The 19,235-nt window shown below is 38.4% G+C and overlaps 1 protein-coding gene across 5 annotated transcripts in view; it reads left to right on the top strand.

Moving 5' to 3' along the window:
* Positions 1–19,235, top strand: part of LOC113528178 (ubiquitin carboxyl-terminal hydrolase 22) — a 52,975-nt gene that overhangs the window by 15,911 nt on the left and 17,829 nt on the right. For 2 of the 5 annotated variants that reach the window (XM_034310214.2, XM_034310215.2), the window contains 3 exons: positions 11,648–11,780; positions 16,966–17,079; positions 17,798–17,899. In XM_034310214.2, coding sequence (XP_034166105.1) covers positions 11,648–11,780; positions 16,966–17,079; positions 17,798–17,899 — 349 coding nt within the window. Of the gene's footprint in view, positions 1–1,374; positions 1,457–1,488; positions 1,722–11,647; positions 11,781–16,965; positions 17,080–17,797; positions 17,900–19,235 lie in introns of those variants that run through there. The other 3 variants (XM_034310216.2, XM_053239216.1, XM_053239215.1) reach the window with 3 other exon arrangements.

Here is a 19,235-nt window from a genome sequence, read left to right as displayed (position 1 = left end):
AAAAAAAAAAGTTCTACTGTCAGCCAGACTGTGCCTCAGCTGATGTGTGTAGTGCAGCAGGCAGTGGGATTCAGAATGAGTAGCACATGCTGTATTTGCGATGTCGAGGTGTGTCACACCACCGCAAAGTGCATTGAGTTTATGCATAAACACCAAATAAAAAAATGTATGATAGTCAATAGGGAGAGTTTATTTTCTTTTCCTTTACTTGTCTGCCAAGCAACTATGAATAACAAACATGAAATCTGCTTGTCCTGGGTGTCCACCCCTGGAGACTTTTCCTCTGAGAATTCTCAGTAAAGTAAAAATTTTTCTCCAAGAGACATTGTAGCACAAACAAGAATAATTCACTGCCTTCACTTTGCCTTCTACCAATCCTTTCTTACCTTCTCCACTATTTTCTCCACTGGTTTTCTACAGATCTGGTCATTATTGTGATATTATTGAGGCAGTCTCCCAGTTACAGTTACATAAGTTTTTATGTTTTATGCTGTAGTGTCACGCTATATTGAATGGGCACTGGTTGAGCAGATGAAACAGACTTGCTGTTGCACTTTCAGAGTGAGGGGAAAGTAATTGCTTGTAAAGCTATAGCTTTGACAGTCAGAGGCAGTAGGATCAATGTGGCTGGGGAATGAATGGGGTTGAGCTATGTCCTATAACTTTATGAGGAGAAACTGATTGGGTAAAATGTTCTCAGATGGACATTAGATGCATTTGAAATTCTTGATGAATTAGCTTTTTCATTGCGTGTGAGATTTATGCTAATAAAAATTGCACGTTATTTGCAAAAATGTTTCTAGATTGACCTTTACTCTATAGATCTCATTTGGCCAATTTATAGCAGTATACTGTATAAGGATTAGGTTAACATGAGATCATTTAGAGTTTCAGTAGTCACTCTCTTTGCTACATCAGCATTGCTGGTTTGAACTACACCTTTAATCTCCTTACTTCTTAAAATAAAAGTATTGTACTGTACTTGTGTATGTATCGTCATCTTAGCTCCACCCTGCTGATGCCACTGGGAAAAAAACCTTTACAAACTAGGAGTAAGCAATATGGCCTTCAAATAAGAGCTTGTTAATTGGGATTTTCAGCAACTATCTTCTGTGAGTATATGGAAATGATAGTTGTATTTTATTTCACCTCAATTAAGCAATATCACACGAGCAAGAGTGATGTTATACTGAATATTGTCACGGCTGTGATTCAGCCATAGGCACGAGGCTGCAGATAATCACTGCATGATAGCGAGTGTGATATGACTTTTGCACAACAGTTTTATAAATAAGAAATTAATATAGAGTAACTCACATTTCGGACACTGTATGGCAAATAATTTGTTTATTTTTGTTCCGTGAATGGATGTAGATCCCGAAGAAGCCGCACTCACTGACAGGCCATCGGCTAGCTGACTAGCTAGCTCACAATGATTTGTACATTCCCGTTACAGGTGAAGTTGGCTTCCCTTCCTCCTTTTCATTTTCAACTGACAGTTTTCATATTTTAATTCAGAAACTATATTCATGAAAAATGTTTTGTTTGCCATGTCTGCTGATGTCACTAACTGTACTGTAGTAATGGTTGTAGTGGTACTGTTGCTAGAATTGGAAGTTTGTGTGGTGCACACAGACAAGCAGAGTGATACAAACAGTGAAATGTCGCAGCGCGCTTATACTAAATATAAGCAATCTTGGAGCACGGGCTCATCCAATCAGGTTAGTGCACCGGAACTAACTGAAGAAACTGCTTTTATAAAACAGTTCTCTTGATAAGTAATTAATATTAAATAACTGACATTTCAGACACAATATGGCCAAACATTTAGTTTATTTTTGCCCCATTAATCGAAATAGAATGTTGCGTGTTGCCATGCCAACACACAGAAAGCTCATAGTAGTAACGGTTTCTTATGTACTGAAAACAGATAAGTGGAGGGATACAAACAGTGAAATGTACCGGTGCTGTTATACTAAAGATCAAATCGTCCAATCAGATTAGTGGACTGGAACTAACTGTTGTCTAAAAAATATTTTGCGTTTTGCAGATACTTCAAGTATGCTTTTCTGAGTTCCTTTATGACCTTGTCTAGCCAAACCATTTTCGTACTCCTATTTGGAAGAGCCTACTCTCTGCACTCTTAGTCCTGTTTGTTTCTTGTTATGCATCATGAGCACATCATAACATCATAACAATATGGCAAATTATATATTGCCTTTTAAAATATTATATTGCCTATTACGTATCCATGTTACACACTTGCTCTAAATTTATTCTGCATTCTCTTATATATATCAAAGGTATATATAAAATCAAGGAGAATGCATGGCTGCAATGCTTATGCAAGCAGCGGTCTAAAAAAAAAAACCCTTTTCCACAGTGAATAATGATACATAAAGCAAAGCTAGGATGCAGCCTCTTGAATTGCTCACCTTGTCCTTGTTCATATTTCCAAAGCCAGCCCCATCAACCTCCTGCTCCATCACTAAATTAGTTGAATAGCTAGTCAATTCTTGGCCCAGATCCAGGACTTAGTCGACCCAGACACTTCTCATTTCCCCGGGTCGAACACGTCTGTCAGACCAGACAGTGACTGCAGGCCACCGACCTGTTCCTGCTTTTGGTCACCTGCTGGGAGACGAGCTGGTCTTTGTCTGAACACCAGATATGGCCAACATGATCAGAGGCCTTGGCCTGAGCTCACACACAGCTGCCGTTGCTATCCATCTGGCATACTGTGGCCTAGCATTGGATGGCTGCACATTTCCTGTGACTGGAAGCATGGCAATTGTGAAATATTGCAGTGGTGGAAATAGCTGCTGATGTCCTGCTGTCCTAGTTTGTAATTCTTTCATGCCACCATGAAATACTCTGCCTAGTATGAAGTTAACATCTTCCAGAGGTGATCTATACAAAGAGGGTCCCATCAAGATTGTTAACAGGACAACTTTTTGCTTTTGTGAGTGGCATGATTCTGTTAGGCATGTGCAAAGGTCCATATTTTCAAAATTGACCATTCAGTGACCTGTCAGGCTCCAGAACCTCCTGTAGGCATGTGTAGATATAGTTCATTAAGTAACACATTTTAGTTATTTTTTAATTTTTTGTTTGAAAATTACTCTTAAAAATACTTATAATAAATGGCAATAACTGCTTAATGCATTTTCATGCATTTCACTAATTTGATAAAGGGAAAACTATGGGTCTGTGTAAGTCCATCAATCATTTGAATTCTTTCTAAATATATGAGATATGCACTCTACAGTTGCTCTTTTGTATCACACACAAGCAGCAATGCAGTTTGACAAAGTGGCTGGAGGTCAAAGTGGCTGGAAGATCATTTTCAGTGACACCAATAGAGGAACAACAATTGTAGGGAAAGAGAAGTGGGTGTGCTGGGCAGCACAATTAGAACTGAAGTAATGTGGTGACTATGGTAATTGTTGTAATATTATGTCATATCTATCAGCATTATGGGTGCAACAATACGTGAGTTTGTATTGTTCGAGATAAGGCTCTCAGTTCAATACATCAGACTGCATAATAAAGTAGGCTATTCATCATAAAATTTCACTTATATTATGTGAGGTGTAATAAACATTTAAACTTAATCAAGCCCACACTTCCTCCTCTAAAAAAAAAAAAAAAAAAGTAGCTTCCTCTTTATGTACAGGTTTAAAAAAACTTTCCTGTTAGACGATTGGGTAGCATACTAGCTTATTAACTTGTAAAAAGCAGCAATGTCTACGGTTAGCAGCAAGCAGAAACTGGAAGATTCCCTCAGATCGTTGAGGACCGAAGCACTTCAGCTCACTGAAGGCCATTGGGTGATGGACTGAAACCTTCGAGTGTGCTGAATCTTCCAGATAAGAGTACATACATTGGCGCTAGTGCCACAAACATATATATATGCATCCGCACCAAGATCACCCATGTGTGCCACTCAGTGGAACAAAGACGAAAACCCACCCAGCAACATGTCCCCGCTGCATTCAGGTAGCATTTCCTGACAGAAAGGATCCCAAAACTGCACCGTGTCAATATAAAGTTTCAGTTATTATACTTTTATAATATTGAATGGTTTAATACCTGAAAATGGAAATCTGAGGCACGTCTCTTTAATGCATATTTTTGCTGTATTAAAAATTAAAAGAAACACCACCATATCATATCAAATCAAATTTAGAATTTTGTGTATCGTTACACCCCTAACTGCCAAGTAAAAAAATAAATCACTATGTGAATACCCTGTGTTTTGCGGTAGCTGTCCATTAATTACAATACCAGTGAAACCATGGCAACCGCCAGTAAACTCAAATCTGAGCCCCTTGAAAGCTACAAATTTCTACCAATTTGGGCGAAACCTTACAGATTTTGTGTTCACCATTTGAGTGAAAAATTGCTGCTGCTATAAACACATGGTTCATGATGAAGGTTTATGGGCAGAGAGGAGCCAATTGTGGATCAATACTTGTAAGGTAAATGTTGACCCAGGAATGAAACTGCAGAATGCCTGCTCATCAGTCAACCTCTGATTCACACACAGGCAGCTTTAATTGGTCTTCTTTCCTTCCACACAATTGCTCTGAGTCAGAGTGAGTCCTGATGGTGGGGGATGGTGATAGATTAAAGAGGGATTTTTCAGAAGCAGAAGTCAGTAGGCCTGTTTCATGGACTCGATATGCTTTTCAGGTTTAGTCTTGAAGACCACAATATTGCACATTTTATTGATTTTTCTGATCTTAAAAAATTATAGGTCTTAGATACTGTAAATCACACTCCATTACTTGATTAATTGTTAAGGTCTTGGATTGAACTGGGTGTGTTGCAATGAAAAAAAAAAATCACAGTATGACAGCTATTCAGCACAATATTAAGATTTTCAGACATTATTGCACTTCTCGTTTTTAAATAGGGTGATATTAAGTGACAGAGTGCTAGAATATTTTTGAGAACTAACTCGTAAAGTGGACGAGTCTTTGTGACTCTATTTTGTTAGAAATGCTGTAGCCTTGGTTTCCTGTCCGTGGTTGTGGAAGGCTGTTTTTTTCCTCTCCAATTTTATTAGAGAAGTATAACTGTGCCTTTACCCACTATTGCTCTGGTCTGTGTGCGTGCGTGGATCTGTGTGTGTGTGTGTGCGCGTGCCTGCATGCGTGGGTGTGTGTGAGTGGAGCTTGGTGCCAGAGCTCTACATGTTCCATGGTGCCTGTGTTATGTGGCAAGGTCTCTATAGTCCAGTCACAGATTTATTTTTCTTTTTCACTACAAAGCCCTGATTAAAAATGTCATTATTTTTAAGAATGAGTCTTTGCTTGTATTGTTGCATGCAGGCAGTCATTTACAATCCTTTTTTTTTTTTTTTTTTTTTTTTTGGAATCCGTTTACATGTAGGCATTGGGCAGATACTCGAGATTATCCTGAGCAACTTGCAAAACATGCCAACTGCTGAAGACTGAGCAATAAAGTGCTTAGAGAATCTTTAGGGATTGCAAAACCTTCAAGACTAATGGCAGTTTTTAGAAGTGCAGAAAGGAGAAAGTTTGAACCCAAGTGCAGAAACAAGAAGTACAAAGAAAGTTTTGAAAAACATTTACTTTACTGTCTGATTATTAGTTACCGACTTACAACTTGAATTTTAACTGATGCCAGGGCACACGCTGCTACAGAAGAGCTACAGGCTAAAATAACGAGCTGATATTCAGTAAACCTTTCCACTCCTAGCAGTTAACTGAATACCTGTTTATTAACTATTATGCATATTAAAATTAGCCATGAGGTACATCCCTAGTATGCAAGATTTTAGATCTTTGTAGAAGGGTTAGAGAAGGGATTCTCAAAGCAGTCTACAAACCCAGTTGGGGAGGTTAGTACAGTATGAAAATTACTGGACAATGATTTTTTTTAAAAATAACAGTGCTGATTTAAGTAATTTGGTGAAGAGCTTGGTCTTTATTCTTCATCTGAAGACAGCCTGTGACAGGAGAAGTTTGTTCCACCACCTGGATCCCAGGACAGAGAAGAGCCTCAATGCATATCTTCCTTGTACCCTGAGAGCTGGTGTGGTCAGTCGAGCAGTGCTAGAGGATCGGAGAGAGTGTGCTGCAGTGTAGGGTGTGATAAGTGCTGTACGCTAGGTGGCCCCTGGTCTGCTGTTCGCTTTGAAGGCAAGCATCAGTGTCTTAAATTGGATGCGGGCAGCTAAAGGAAGCTGGTGGAGCGACCGTAGCAATGGGGTGGTGTGGGAGAACTTGGGGAGGTTGAAGACAAATGATGCAGCTGCATTCTGGATAAGCTGCAGAGGTCAGACCTGGCAGGAGCGAGTTACAGTAGTCCAGTCTCGGAATGACAAGGGACTGAACAAGCAACTTGGTGGTCTCAGTGGATAGAAATGGCCAGATCCTCTTACTGTTGTAGAGGAGGAACTGGCATGAGCGAGTCAGTTTAGCATTGCGAGGTGGGAAGAACAGTTGGTTGTCATTGGTTATCCCAAGGTTACATGAGAGGTTTGTCCAGGGATCTCACAAGATATTGACATGGGGTCTCCAGGGATGATGTTTGCAGCTGATGAGCTGCCATCCGTGATTAGATGTCTGCGAGACATGCTGAGATTCGTGCAGAAACATGGGTGTCGGGGAGGAAAGGAGAGGATGAATTGAGTGTCATCAACATAGCTTCTCATACATTGATGAAAACCACTTTTACAGGATCAGTATGAGTGAAGATGAGGGTTCAACAATTGACTGTATCAGAGCCTGCTGACGGATCGAGAAGAATGAGGACTGAAGACATGATGTTGTCCCTGGCTTTGTGTAAGAGCTTCAAGGCCTGCAGGGAGGACAGTGTCTGGATATTGCTTGGCCTTGTATTCAAAATAGTTTTCATTCTTACACTTGTAATTCTCTATTTTATTTGCACTCTGTCTTTCATCCTAACATGAGTGGAATGCATTTTTGCAGCTTGTGATGCCACATACCAGTCAGTGTTTCATTTTCTTATACACACGTACATGTGCATGCTTTGAAGCAATAGCATTCGTCTAATGGTTCTACACAGCATGTTAGGGTTTGATGGACTTAGACAGATGACACAGTGTGATTTTTAATCAGAACATGTCTGTACATTAAATGCTGTCTGTTCATCTAGTGTTAAAAATATGACAACATACAGAAATATATTCCTTATGCATGCTGGTTGCTGGTGGTGACTAACCCCTTAGCCATATGTGTGCACACGTAGGCTGGGCCTGTATACTCTCCCAAACACAAGTGTGATTCACTGCTCCTGAATTCTCCTCTGCCCTTTCCCCTTCACTGCAAACACACATGTGGCCACAGGCCTGTCACCATGGTTCCTGTGTGTGTGTGTGTGTGTGTGTGTGTGTGTGTGTGTTTGTGCACTGGGCAAGTGGACACACCCACACAGAAAATAAATATTCAACAGTTATTTCCTTTTCCATTTTATTTTCTCCCTTCATTTTAATTAGTTCATCCTTGCCACTATGCTGTCGTGTTGATACAAACCAAGTGAATGACCTTCCAAGTCAAGATTCACTGATCTGTTACTGATGGCCTGAAGTGTTGGTTTTGTTTCAAATTGCATGTGTTGAGTTTTATGGCTTAATAATGTATAATAATGTATACTGGCAGGCCACCTATTATACATTTGTATGACTGGACCTTGGGTATTGTGATGAGGTCTAATCTGGCCCCCTTTGAAAAAAAGGTTGGGCGCCCCCGATCACTCCCGAAGTACATCATTTTCCTATAACAGCAAGTCTCAGAGTGTTTTATTCCTCCTACACCACAGGGATTTGCCAGGAATTACAATTTTTATTTTATTAATGAATGAACTCTCATGCTTTTTTTAACCATTGAGAGTTACAGGTCATGGAATGTCTGTTACAAAGGTTACTTCCTGTTATCACTTACATTGTAGCAGCTATAAACAGGTGTTGTTTTATTAGACACTCTTGTTTCTCTGTCTTGAAGTTAATAAGAATAAAATGCAAAGTCCTCCACCCTAAAGTCTCTCCCACAGCAAATAACCTGATTTGTTGCAAAAACACTGACTTCTGTTAATGTTAAATAAACGTCTCCTACCCAAAAGCTTCACAATACCAACAATACATTTTTTGTGCATTTTTCTTTAAATATTAACATGATTTTAATGTGTATATTATTAATCTTAGATGATGTAGAATTATCTGTTACTATAGTCATGATGTATTAGAATGAGTGCATTAATGTAAATGTAGCATTTACATTACAGTTGGCAACATTGCCAGGGCTGCTGTAATAGAAAGTTAATCAACACCTCCTGACCAAACAGATTCAAGAACTTTCGAGAAACAGAATCAAGAAATTCAGCAATACTGTGGTATAATAGCCTGGTATTAACTTCCCCTTTACATTTAGAAGTACATCTACATTTACCTCATTTGGCTAATGCTTTTATCCCAAGCAACTTAAATTGAGACAGTATACAATGGAGCAGTTGAGGGTAGTTGAGGGTTAACTGGCAGCTTGGTGGTGCTGGGATTTGATCTCCTAAGCTTCCTATCAGTAGCCCAGTAGCTGAATGCCTTCACCACTGAGCTACAATGCTTATGCTCTTATAATCTGATCATAAATGGAATATCAAGACAGATAGCTGTGTACACTGGCATTTTCCCGCATTTGAACTGCTTCTCCAGTGGCCACGTTTCAGATTTTGTGACAAACCTGGTTAATTATTGCATTTAATTTACCATTGTCATCTTTAACAAGCCTGCTACATGTAAGCATAGGGTAGGAATTAATTAAGTTGAAATTATATCCAAGGTGCATAGCAATGCTGGCTGCATTAATATTTTAGTTAAGACCAATTAATAACATACAGTCCGCTCTGAAAGTATTGGAAAAGCAAATTGTTTTGGAGATTGTTTTGTTTTTGCTATCCACTGAAGCCATTTGGGCTGGGCATTCTCTCTTCAGTCTCCTCTTCAGTCTCCTCTTCAGGAGATGAAATGCATGCTCACTCAAGTCTGGTGATTGACTGAGCCTGTCTAAAACCTTCCACATTTCCCCTGATGAAGTCCTTTGTTTTGTTGGCAGTGTGTTTTGGGTCATTATCTTGTTACATGATGAAGTTCCTCCCAATTAGATTGAATGCATTTCTCTGTAAATTGGCAGACAGATTGTTTCTGTAGACTTCTGAATTCATTCTGCTGCTACCATCATGAGTTACATCATCAATAAAGATAAGTGAGCCTATTCCAGAAGCAGCCATGCAAGCCCAAGCTGATGAGCTCGTATGTTTTGGATAATGAGCAGATCCTTTCTATCCATCAATTTGGTTAATCTTGGTTCCAGAACTTTTGTGGCTCATCTCTGCATTTCTTTGCGAATTCCAGTCTGGCCTTTCGATTTTCACCGCTGATGAGTGGTTTGCATCTTGTGGTACGGCCTGTATATTTTTGCTCTTGAAGTCTTCTTTGAAAGATGGATTGTGAGACCTTCACCCCTGCCCTGTGGAGGTTGTTGGTGATGTCACTGACTGTTGAGTTTGGGTTTTTCTTCACAGCTCTCACAATGTTTGTCAACTGTTGTTGTTTTCCTTGGCCGACCTGTTCAGTGCCTGGTTATTAGTACTCCAGTGGTTTCCTTCTTTTTCAGGACATTCTAAATTGCTGTATTGGCCATGTCCAGTGCTTGTGCAGTGGCTCTGATTGATTTACCCTCTCGTCTCAGCTTCATAATGGCTTACTTTTCCCTCATAGACAGCTTTCTGGTCTTCATGTTGGTTTATCCTTGTTAACAACAAATGCAGTCTTCACAGGTGAAACCCAGGGCTCAAACCAAGAGTAGACATTCAGTGCTATTAATTGTTTAAACAGGGCACACCTGAGCAGCAAGAAACACCTGTCAGTCACATGTTCCAATATTTCTGATCACTTGAAAAATGGGTGGGTTCAAACAACAGGTGCCATGTTCTGCTTAACACATTTAGATGTAAATATCAGGAAATGAAAGCTGAAATTCCGATATGTTGCCTCGTATTCATCTTTTGAGCTCAAAACAAAATGTCTTCAGTGCATAGTAAAAACAATAGAACTGGCCTTGCCATTCCAATACCTTCGGAAGGGACTGTATTTAAGGAAAATGTGGTGTGCTGTTGTAGGAAAATAATTACTTCAAATTTTTTTTTCCGTTAATATCACAAAAATGTATATTATGCAAAACTTACAAAATGACAGCAAAATGTATAAAATAAGAGCATGTAATACTTTTAATCAATTTATAGTTAATATACTTTAATGTTGTGGAACATATGCAAAACAAGATAGTTCCTGTTATCACTTTATGTTATAGCAGCTGTAAACAGCATTGCCTCACCAGATTGACTGTCTCTCTCTCTCTCTGTCTCTCTTACTCGAAGTTAATAAGACAAAAATTGCAGCTTATCATGTTACTAAGAATTTGGAAAATGCAAAGTCTTCTGTCCCGAAAATCTCAGAGTGCATACTACACAACTTTCAAAATCTCAGAATCGCTGCCCCTTTTTAACATTACACAACTTGAATCACTCACAAGCGTTTGTTTGGTGTTGTAGGGGTACACCCTGCATGCGAGAGATTCACAGAGCTGTCTGTCATGTGACTCTGAAACAAGAAAAGGAGAAATAAAAGAAAATGTAGAGGAACTATTGGCTGGCGAGACATGGCCAGTATATAGCTAATGAAAAGAAATGTAGTTTTAATACTGTGCGCTTGCAGGAATCATGTTGTGTTTTTCGTTTTTTTTTTTTCTTCATTTTTTTTAAGAACTATTTGGGTATTAAATGGCAAATAATTTCTTGTAGAAGCAATATTTGTGTGCTTACATTTGCTCATTGTGTATATTCGCCACGGGAGGGAGTTCTTGCTGAGCGGGGGTTTAGCAGCCAAGTGCCAAAATTATTCAGCGACTGGGAAATTGGGGCTAGAATCATGTAGTGTGCACTAGGCTTTACTAACTGTTACGCTGACACTTAAGACTGCCATAAATATTAAATAAACATTTCCTTACAGAGAATATTACCAAATCAAAGATTATAATTTTTCCTTTGTTAAATAACAGCAAGTTTTTAAAAGAGTTTATTATGAAGTTTGGAGCATAGGCTGAAAAAGGACAGTTAACTTGTGTTATAATATTAGCATAGCATCTGCTTTTTTGAAGGGGAAAAAAGGTTTCTCTAAATACAGATCATAAAAAGTTATGTTCATAATTCTTTTTCAGGACAGGAGATGTTTTAAATGACAAATTTATATTTCATACAAAACTACAAATTTAACGTTTTTACAGAAAATGTTAAGTAGAGCTTTAGTAGATATTTAGTAGAGCTTTTGCAAACAAAGAGGCAACAGAACAGTGAAGCTGTAAAGTACAAACCTGTGTTTATTTTTTATTCAATATTTACAAAAAATGATCTAACAACCAAATAACATCATAAATAGTTTGTAATATCGAATGAGTTACATGTAACAGTGAGTAATAATGGATAAAAGCAAGACACCTAACAATAACGATCTTCAGAAGAGTGTTTATATCATGATTGTTCAGTCACACTAACATCTCTCGATCTCTCCTGTTTTCTTTCGTTTACCTCTTTCTTTTTTCTCCAGGCAAAGTCGTGTATCTGTCACATGTGTGGCGCTCACCTGAACCGGCTGCATTCGTGCCTATACTGTGTCTTCTTCGGCTGCTTCTCCAAGAAACACATCCACGAACACGCCAAAAACAAACGACATAACCTAGGTAAGACACACACCTAGCCGATATGGCACTGGAGCCAAAGGAGTGTCCGGTTTATTTCTCTTGATTGGTAGTCTGTAATTTGGTTTCCAAATTATTTCATTATTTTCTATTTTTATTTTCTTATTTATTTCATGGTTTGGCTGAAAATGGGAAAAATTCACACACTGAGCTAAATTGCTGAGGCTATCATAGCGAGCGTCATTCCAGTAGGTATAACATGAAGAATCCGTCCCCGGACTAACCTGGTTATTCTTCCTCATTCTGTTTTTCCTCTTCTCCCACTCACTTTCCCCATTGTGGCAAGCTCTCATCATGTGAAGACACATGCACACAGAGGCTGTTATTATCCTTACTGGAGTAATCAGCATTGTGGGGCAACATGGATCTCTCTCACACAGGCGGGCACACACCACTTCAGCTTGTGTGTTTGTGTGTGAATGGCTGCTGGAGCACTTTTAATTCACTCATCTTTTAATTCCCAAAGGCCAAAGATTACACACAGATCTTACCCATAATCTCACTACTGCTTTTGGTAGGAACTGAAAGTGCTGTTCTGATATTTCAGCTCACAAGCATGCTTAGAGCTTTTGCAGCTTACAGCACAGTACTGACACGTTGCGACTTTGGAAAAATCTTTAATTTTACATCATACGAAAGCAAAAATGGCCCAAGCTTATTGAATAACAATGTCTCACTTCTGCAAGTGGTTGACATGCCAAGAAAACTCTGAATGTGTCGAGTTGCCATGCATGCATTGCCATTTGTGTTAATTAAGAACATTTAAAATAATAGTGCAGGTATAAAGAAATTCTGTAAAGTGAAGGTGCTTTATGTTCCCTTCTTTATCTGCTCAGCTCAGTTTCTCTAAAAAAAAAAAAAAAAAAAAAAAAATTATATTAAAAGTCATATTTTTATATTAATGCTATATGGTATTATTATTGTTGTTGTTGTTGTTGTTATGATTTGGGTCATTTGTTCCTTTGTTTAGTTATGTTACCATTTGTCCCATTCCTTCACTATGTTTATTATTCCTGCTCCAACCCACACACACACACAGACACACACACACACACACCCTGTCATAATGTAAAAACTGATATGCCTGTATTGGATATTTTATAGCAAATGTAACTGAACCTGAATTTCTGTCAAATCTGAAGTGATAGCATAACATTGCTAAGTAATGAACATGAGGATTAAAAAATGAAAGGAAAGTATAATCAATATAAAAGATATACTAGAAAAAGCAGTAAATTGTTAAATTAATTAATTTAATATTTGGTGTGACCCTTTGCTTTTAAAACCGTATCAGTGCTCTTGGGTATGCAGTTCTTCTGCACAGTTTGGCTGTCTCTCTTTTCTCTTTGCAAGTCCCAGACAACCTTGATGATGTTTTTATCTGAAAAGTGGCCTTTTATTTAATGTTACTTTCTTTAATGGTGTACAGATTTTTTTTCTGTAACATTTTAATGGATTTGTAGGAATAACTTTGGTATTTTCCAGTGACTCACTAATGCAGAAAAATTAAGATAAACATCTAAGAGAAAATTTGTATTTGAGAAATCGAGAGCATCAGACATGACTTTCGAAAGCATGAAGAATATGAATTGAACACTGTTTGATAAGAATGAGCATGCTTAAAGCCTTGACTGAGTTCTTCTTTTGACTTGCAGTAGAAATAAATGAATGGTTAATACATTGCTAGCTGTTAGGTTTTGTAGATTTGAAGACCGCTTTTCCATTTGGACACTTGCAGCATTCATTCACACAAATGTAAACACACAATGCATCATCCACCCACTCACACACACACCTGCTGCCATCCACCCCCACCTTTCTTCACGAGTTCTGCATCAGGAGCCTATAAATAGGTTGTCACAGCAACTGTGCATAGGTAGCAAAGGCCTTCTTTTAAACACAGCCTTTAAAAACCCCAGCACATTTGCACTCATCTTCAATTAAAGGACCAGGAAAACTGTGATCTCAGGTATGAGCAGATTGAAGAAAACGATCAAATCTTAAAACTCAGCAGATTCATCTGGCTCAGTAATGGTCAGTGTCAGTGGAAGGACAGAGACAAGCCTAGGAGGGAACTACTGTGATATTAAACATCCAAATAAGAGCTGATCTGTGCAAAGATTAAATTATCTGGTCAGGGAATGTTTATATATATATATATATATATATATATATATATATATATATATATATATATATATATAATGTATGTATGTGTGTATGTATGTATATTGTCTTGAGATTTAACGTCATATCGGTATATTGTCACACCTCTAACCATGTATGATGCTTCATGTAGGTGAACCATTCATTATTAAGAAATTTTTAAGAATCATTTTGTGTCTTTTAGATATTCTTTTAGCAGCAGTTACAATCTTTGCATTGCTGCCATACTGTTATATGGCATTTAATGTTCTCTTTGAAAATATAAGTGGTATTGATATTGGATTTTACCATTATCACACTGTGAATTTTTCATACAAGTTCAATTTCACCCAACACAGTAACTGCAGTTATGAAGCACAGAGAAGCAAAAATTGTTCACAGATCAGCTCTTATTTGGAAGTACGAGGAAGTGAAGACGGATTAAACACAAACCCCTAAGCTGTTTCTGCTTAGTGCAATGAGTCACATTAATATGCCTGACAAGTCATGGCACAGTGTATTGAAAAACCAAGTGCTGATTTTAAAATAGTAATAATAATAGTAATTAGCATTTTGTACCATTGCCTAAATCATAATTGTTTATTATGCTTTTAAATTTATTAATTAATGCGTAATAAAAAGATGCTACGAACATGAAAAGTCAGTAATTTCAGTAGGACACAAAATCATGCTGACAGTAAATAAAATAAACATAGCCGCGAGCAGTGATCTGTAGGGTCCAAGCAGTATAGCAAACATCTCCCCCAGTGGCTAGTCCTTGGTAAAGAACAATAAAGAGACTATACATGAACATATTTATGAAGATTTGTGACAATAGCTCAGTGCTATTTTTGTGAAATTCCTGCTGAAAGCTGACTGACTGAAGGAGGCAAAGTTTTTGAAGTAATTCGGTGGTAAAATCCACATTGATGCAGCACACCAAATTTCAGGAAGATCGGACTTTCGGTTTCTGAGAAATAGCTGTTTCAAATGAACTCTGCCCCCTTTCAGCACTCACAAGAGTTTTCATTGCGGCTCTTATTTCTCCTGAGATATGCTCCTTTTGTAAGCAAAAACATGTGGCTAATTTGAGTGAGATTGTAGTGGGTCCGTACTCGAACCAAACGTTCCAGTTTTGTGATGATAGCTCAATGTTAACCCTGTCACATGCCTGCTGAAATCTGACTGGCTGATGGCAGCCATGGTTTTAAATAATTAGGTCATCATCAAAATTCCAATTACAGTTTAGCATAATGGTGCACCCTACCAAATTTCAGCTCGATTGAACATATGGTTCCAGAGAAACAGCTCTCACTTTAGCTTTGCCCCTATGCATGTCCGTGCCCCAAACTTTGCACCTGATCTCAGAATCTTGTCCTATATATCTGTTTCATGTTTCGTCTGGATGCACCCAAGCAAAATTTGAGTAAAATATGCTCCGCTTCGTTAGAATTGATTGACGTGGCATCCATCATGGCAGGAATTAGTGGGTGATGTCAAGCTGAATTCAGCAGAACCCAAGGAATAAGAGGAAAAAGGAACTGAGTGTGTAACTTACGATTCTCAAGATATGGAACAAAATGTAAATGCTTGCGTGATAGCGTCACCATCAAGCCGATGCTGGTTGGCCTGAAATAGCACCTATTATACGTGATCTTCATATTGAATGCCCTATCTTTCTTTCAGGTGGAGTATTAAACCTGTAGTGGAGAAGTACATGAGTGAAATAGGGTAACATTCCTGGCCAAACTTGTGGCATTTTTAACCTTTTGACCAAGTGTTTTAAGAGTTTTGCAATTGTAGTTTTGTTGCATTTGTAATTTATTTTTAAGATAATTTCATACTTTGAAGGAATTTGGGGTCAGAACTGGTACAGTCTAGTTAAATTTTTGTTTAAATTTAGTTTAAGTTTTCTCTGGTGCCTGCTTTCTTTCAGATTTGAAAAATAGACTTCTGTAAGAACAGCCTTACGACAAAGTTATTACTTTGCAGCGTGTCACTATTCCCCTCTCGTGCCGAGTGCTGCATGCCGCGGGTTTCAGCATGCACAGCAGTTCACAGTGCCACAGCACCTATTTCCGTATTGTCTAGTGTTTGTTTACGTTGCCACTTGTGTTTTGTTTTGGTTCATGTCTAGTCTCCTCCCATGTCTTGTCATTTGTTTTCTCCTTAGTGTCACATGATTACTCTCACCTGTTTTTTACCCCTTGATAGCCTTTGTATTTAAGCCCTCGTGTTTCTTTGTTTTTTTGCGAAGTAACGCTCAGTGTGCCCGTACCTGACTTTTCCAAGCCATTCATTCAGTCTGTTGTTATTCTGGTTTTGATCTGGTTTTGGTACCTGGTTTTCGAGTTTTGGAATTGCCCTTGTATTGTGGTTTGCTGCTCGCCTGACTTTTTGCCTGTTTCCTGTTTGTGTCTTTGCCTTATGTTTTGGATCTATTTGCCAGCTCTTTAAATAAAACTCTAAACTGCATTTGCATCTGCCTAAGTCTCGGCTTCGTGACACAATGTTTCATTTGGAAACCTTGCTTTACAGTTTTTGTATGGCCGATTGCTCCCACAGTGGTATGTGTTAAGGGTGCAGTTAAATGCTGAGTTAGGGTCAGTTTTATTGTTTGGGCCCTGATAATTGCACTTTTTGGCTAGAGCTCACTCTTGAATCAGATGCTTCATCCATGTGGGTGTTTGTTTATGAAGACTTTTTTTTTTTTTCTTTTAAGATCTTTCTAACACCTTGTCATACAGTACTGTAACTCAGCATAACCATGACCATTGTGTTTTACCTGCTTAGCTTTAACTGTAATAGGTAAATAGTAAATCAGCCACTATTTATAATTATATAATCTTACTTTATAAATAAATTCTGTATATCTCAAATGTCTTTTTCCCTATCTTCCTTAGATGCGATAGGCACAATTTTAATCCTTTTCTAAAGAGTTTTCTAGAACTCTTGGTACATGCACATCCTGGTATTGTTCAGTCGAAAGCGAATTTATAATTATGTCTCCTCCCTGCTATAGCTATTGACTTGTTATATGGTGGAATATACTGCTTCGTTTGTCAAGACTACATATACGACAAAGACATGGAACAGATCGCCAAAGAAGAACAGAGGAAGGCCTGGAAACTTCAAGGTTGGTGTTTAATTCATGAGCAGGATTCTTTCTGCTCTCACCACTCTTTCTTTTCCCCCATAGGAAAAATTCTAGTAAAAAGTTTGCTTTGACTTGGCAGATCAGTCTAAAAACATTTAACTTCTACAGAACATACACTGTGTGGCCAAACGTTTGTGGACATCTGACCGTCACACCCATATGTGGGCATTCCCCAAACTATTGCCACAATGTAGGAAGCTCACAATTGTATGTAATTATATTGAATTCCCTGTGTTGTAGCATGACAATGCCCCTGTGCACAGAGCGAGGTCCATGAAGATATGGGTTGCCAAAGATTATGTAGAAGAACTCAAGTGGCTTGCACAGAGCCCTGACCTCAACCCCACTGAACACATTTGTGTTGGACGAACTGGAATGCCGACTGCATGCTGGGCTTTCTCGCCCGAAATCAGTGCCTGACTTCACTAATGCTCTTATGGCTAAATGGGCAAATCCCCATAGCCACGCTCCAAAATCTAGCAGAAAGCCTTCCCAAAAGAGTGGAGGTTATTATAACAGCAAAGGGGGACTAAATCTGGAACGGGATGTTCAAAAAGCACATATGGGTGTGATGGTCAGATGTCCACAAAATGTAATGTTTTATAATATATAATACAGACTGTACATCACATACTTTCAACATACGAATACACAAAGGTAGATGTGGACTGTTTGCTTGTGTGTTTCCTGTCTCCAGGTGTAGGGGAAAAATATTCAACATGGGAGCCCACCAAGCGGGAGCTGGAGCTGCTACGCCATAATCCAAAGCGCAGGAAAATTACTTCCAACTGCACTATAGGTAATGATAAGCCTGTATGAAATACATGAGCTGTGTGATTACTACGGCATTTAACAGGCACTAAAGGTCAATATAACAGTAATGCTACAACCATGGGTTTGTACCTCATCAACCACAGAAAGGGGAAGTTGTCACTGTTAAACAAAAAATCATACAACAATATAATAATTTATCATTAACTTTAATGTTTGTGTTTCTTCTTCATTCCCCTTGTATGTTTTCATGTCACTGGTATTTAGCTGGGTTTTACATTTCTTAGGTAACCGAGGTTCTTCATTAAAATGTTTTAGTGAATAATTTGGAAGAGAAAATCGCAGATGGCTTTTTATTTACTGTATCTTTGGTGGTCTGGGAAAACCCATTGGTTGACACTGTGGCTGAAACCTGGCAAACAGACAAAATAGATTTAAAATTTTGGACAATTTTGGTTTTTGTGCATATAACATACTGTGAGACCTCAAGTTTAAGAAAACATGATTACATTTCACCACAATGATGAAATGGAAAAATAGTTTTTCTTTACTTTTTAACCTTGCTTTGGCTGTCTGCCTGCGAACAACATTTTGTGTAAGGAGTCAGTTTAATAAATGTGGTGGCAAAAACAATCAATGTGCCCACAAGAAAACAACAATCACAAAGTATACGAGAAGCATCCACTTTTTGTATCACGACTCGGGAAGTGTGCCATATCTGGGGGAGGGTCATCGATACGTGCACTATGAGACTAAATATGGCGAGTTGCAGCAGTCAACCATCTTTGTTTCCAAAGCGAGGTGACGTCTGCAAAGAAAATCATGTTCATCCGGATGGGACTAAAATTATCAGATGAAAAAAAAAAACAGTAGGTAATTCAGCCTGTGATAAGGAGGACGGGGGAAAAAAAACCACAGACATGGCCGATCAGCGCGTTAATATTCATAGAGGAGCACCTGTAAAACATGAAATTACCCCAGAACCCCATGTAAATTTAATCCCATCTGGTTAGGGCTTACATGTGATTTTCTCACACAGTTAATGTCATGCCTCAATCAAGTTTTGGATAACTATGTGCCCTAGAGAAATGGGCATAAGCCTGATCGGCTCAGATTGTAATCAGGTACCAGCTGTCAAAATGTCTGTGATGCTCCTCCACCACAGTTAGAATGGAGTCTCTCTTTTCACTCTTTAATTACTTATATACACTTACTCAGACATCGTCAAGCCCCAATGATAATTTGGCAAAAAAGGTTTAGGAATTGTGTTTCTGTAGACTTACATTAGGTGAATAATGTAGAACCTGGGATCTTGTCACCTAATACTAAGTATTATTAAAAAATATTAAATAGCACTCCAATAG

Source organism: Pangasianodon hypophthalmus, chromosome 13 (assembly GCF_027358585.1).
Source record: "Pangasianodon hypophthalmus isolate fPanHyp1 chromosome 13, fPanHyp1.pri, whole genome shotgun sequence".
Taxonomy (NCBI): domain Eukaryota; kingdom Metazoa; phylum Chordata; class Actinopteri; order Siluriformes; family Pangasiidae; genus Pangasianodon; species Pangasianodon hypophthalmus.
This window is presented reverse-complemented; position numbering and strand designations above follow the sequence as displayed.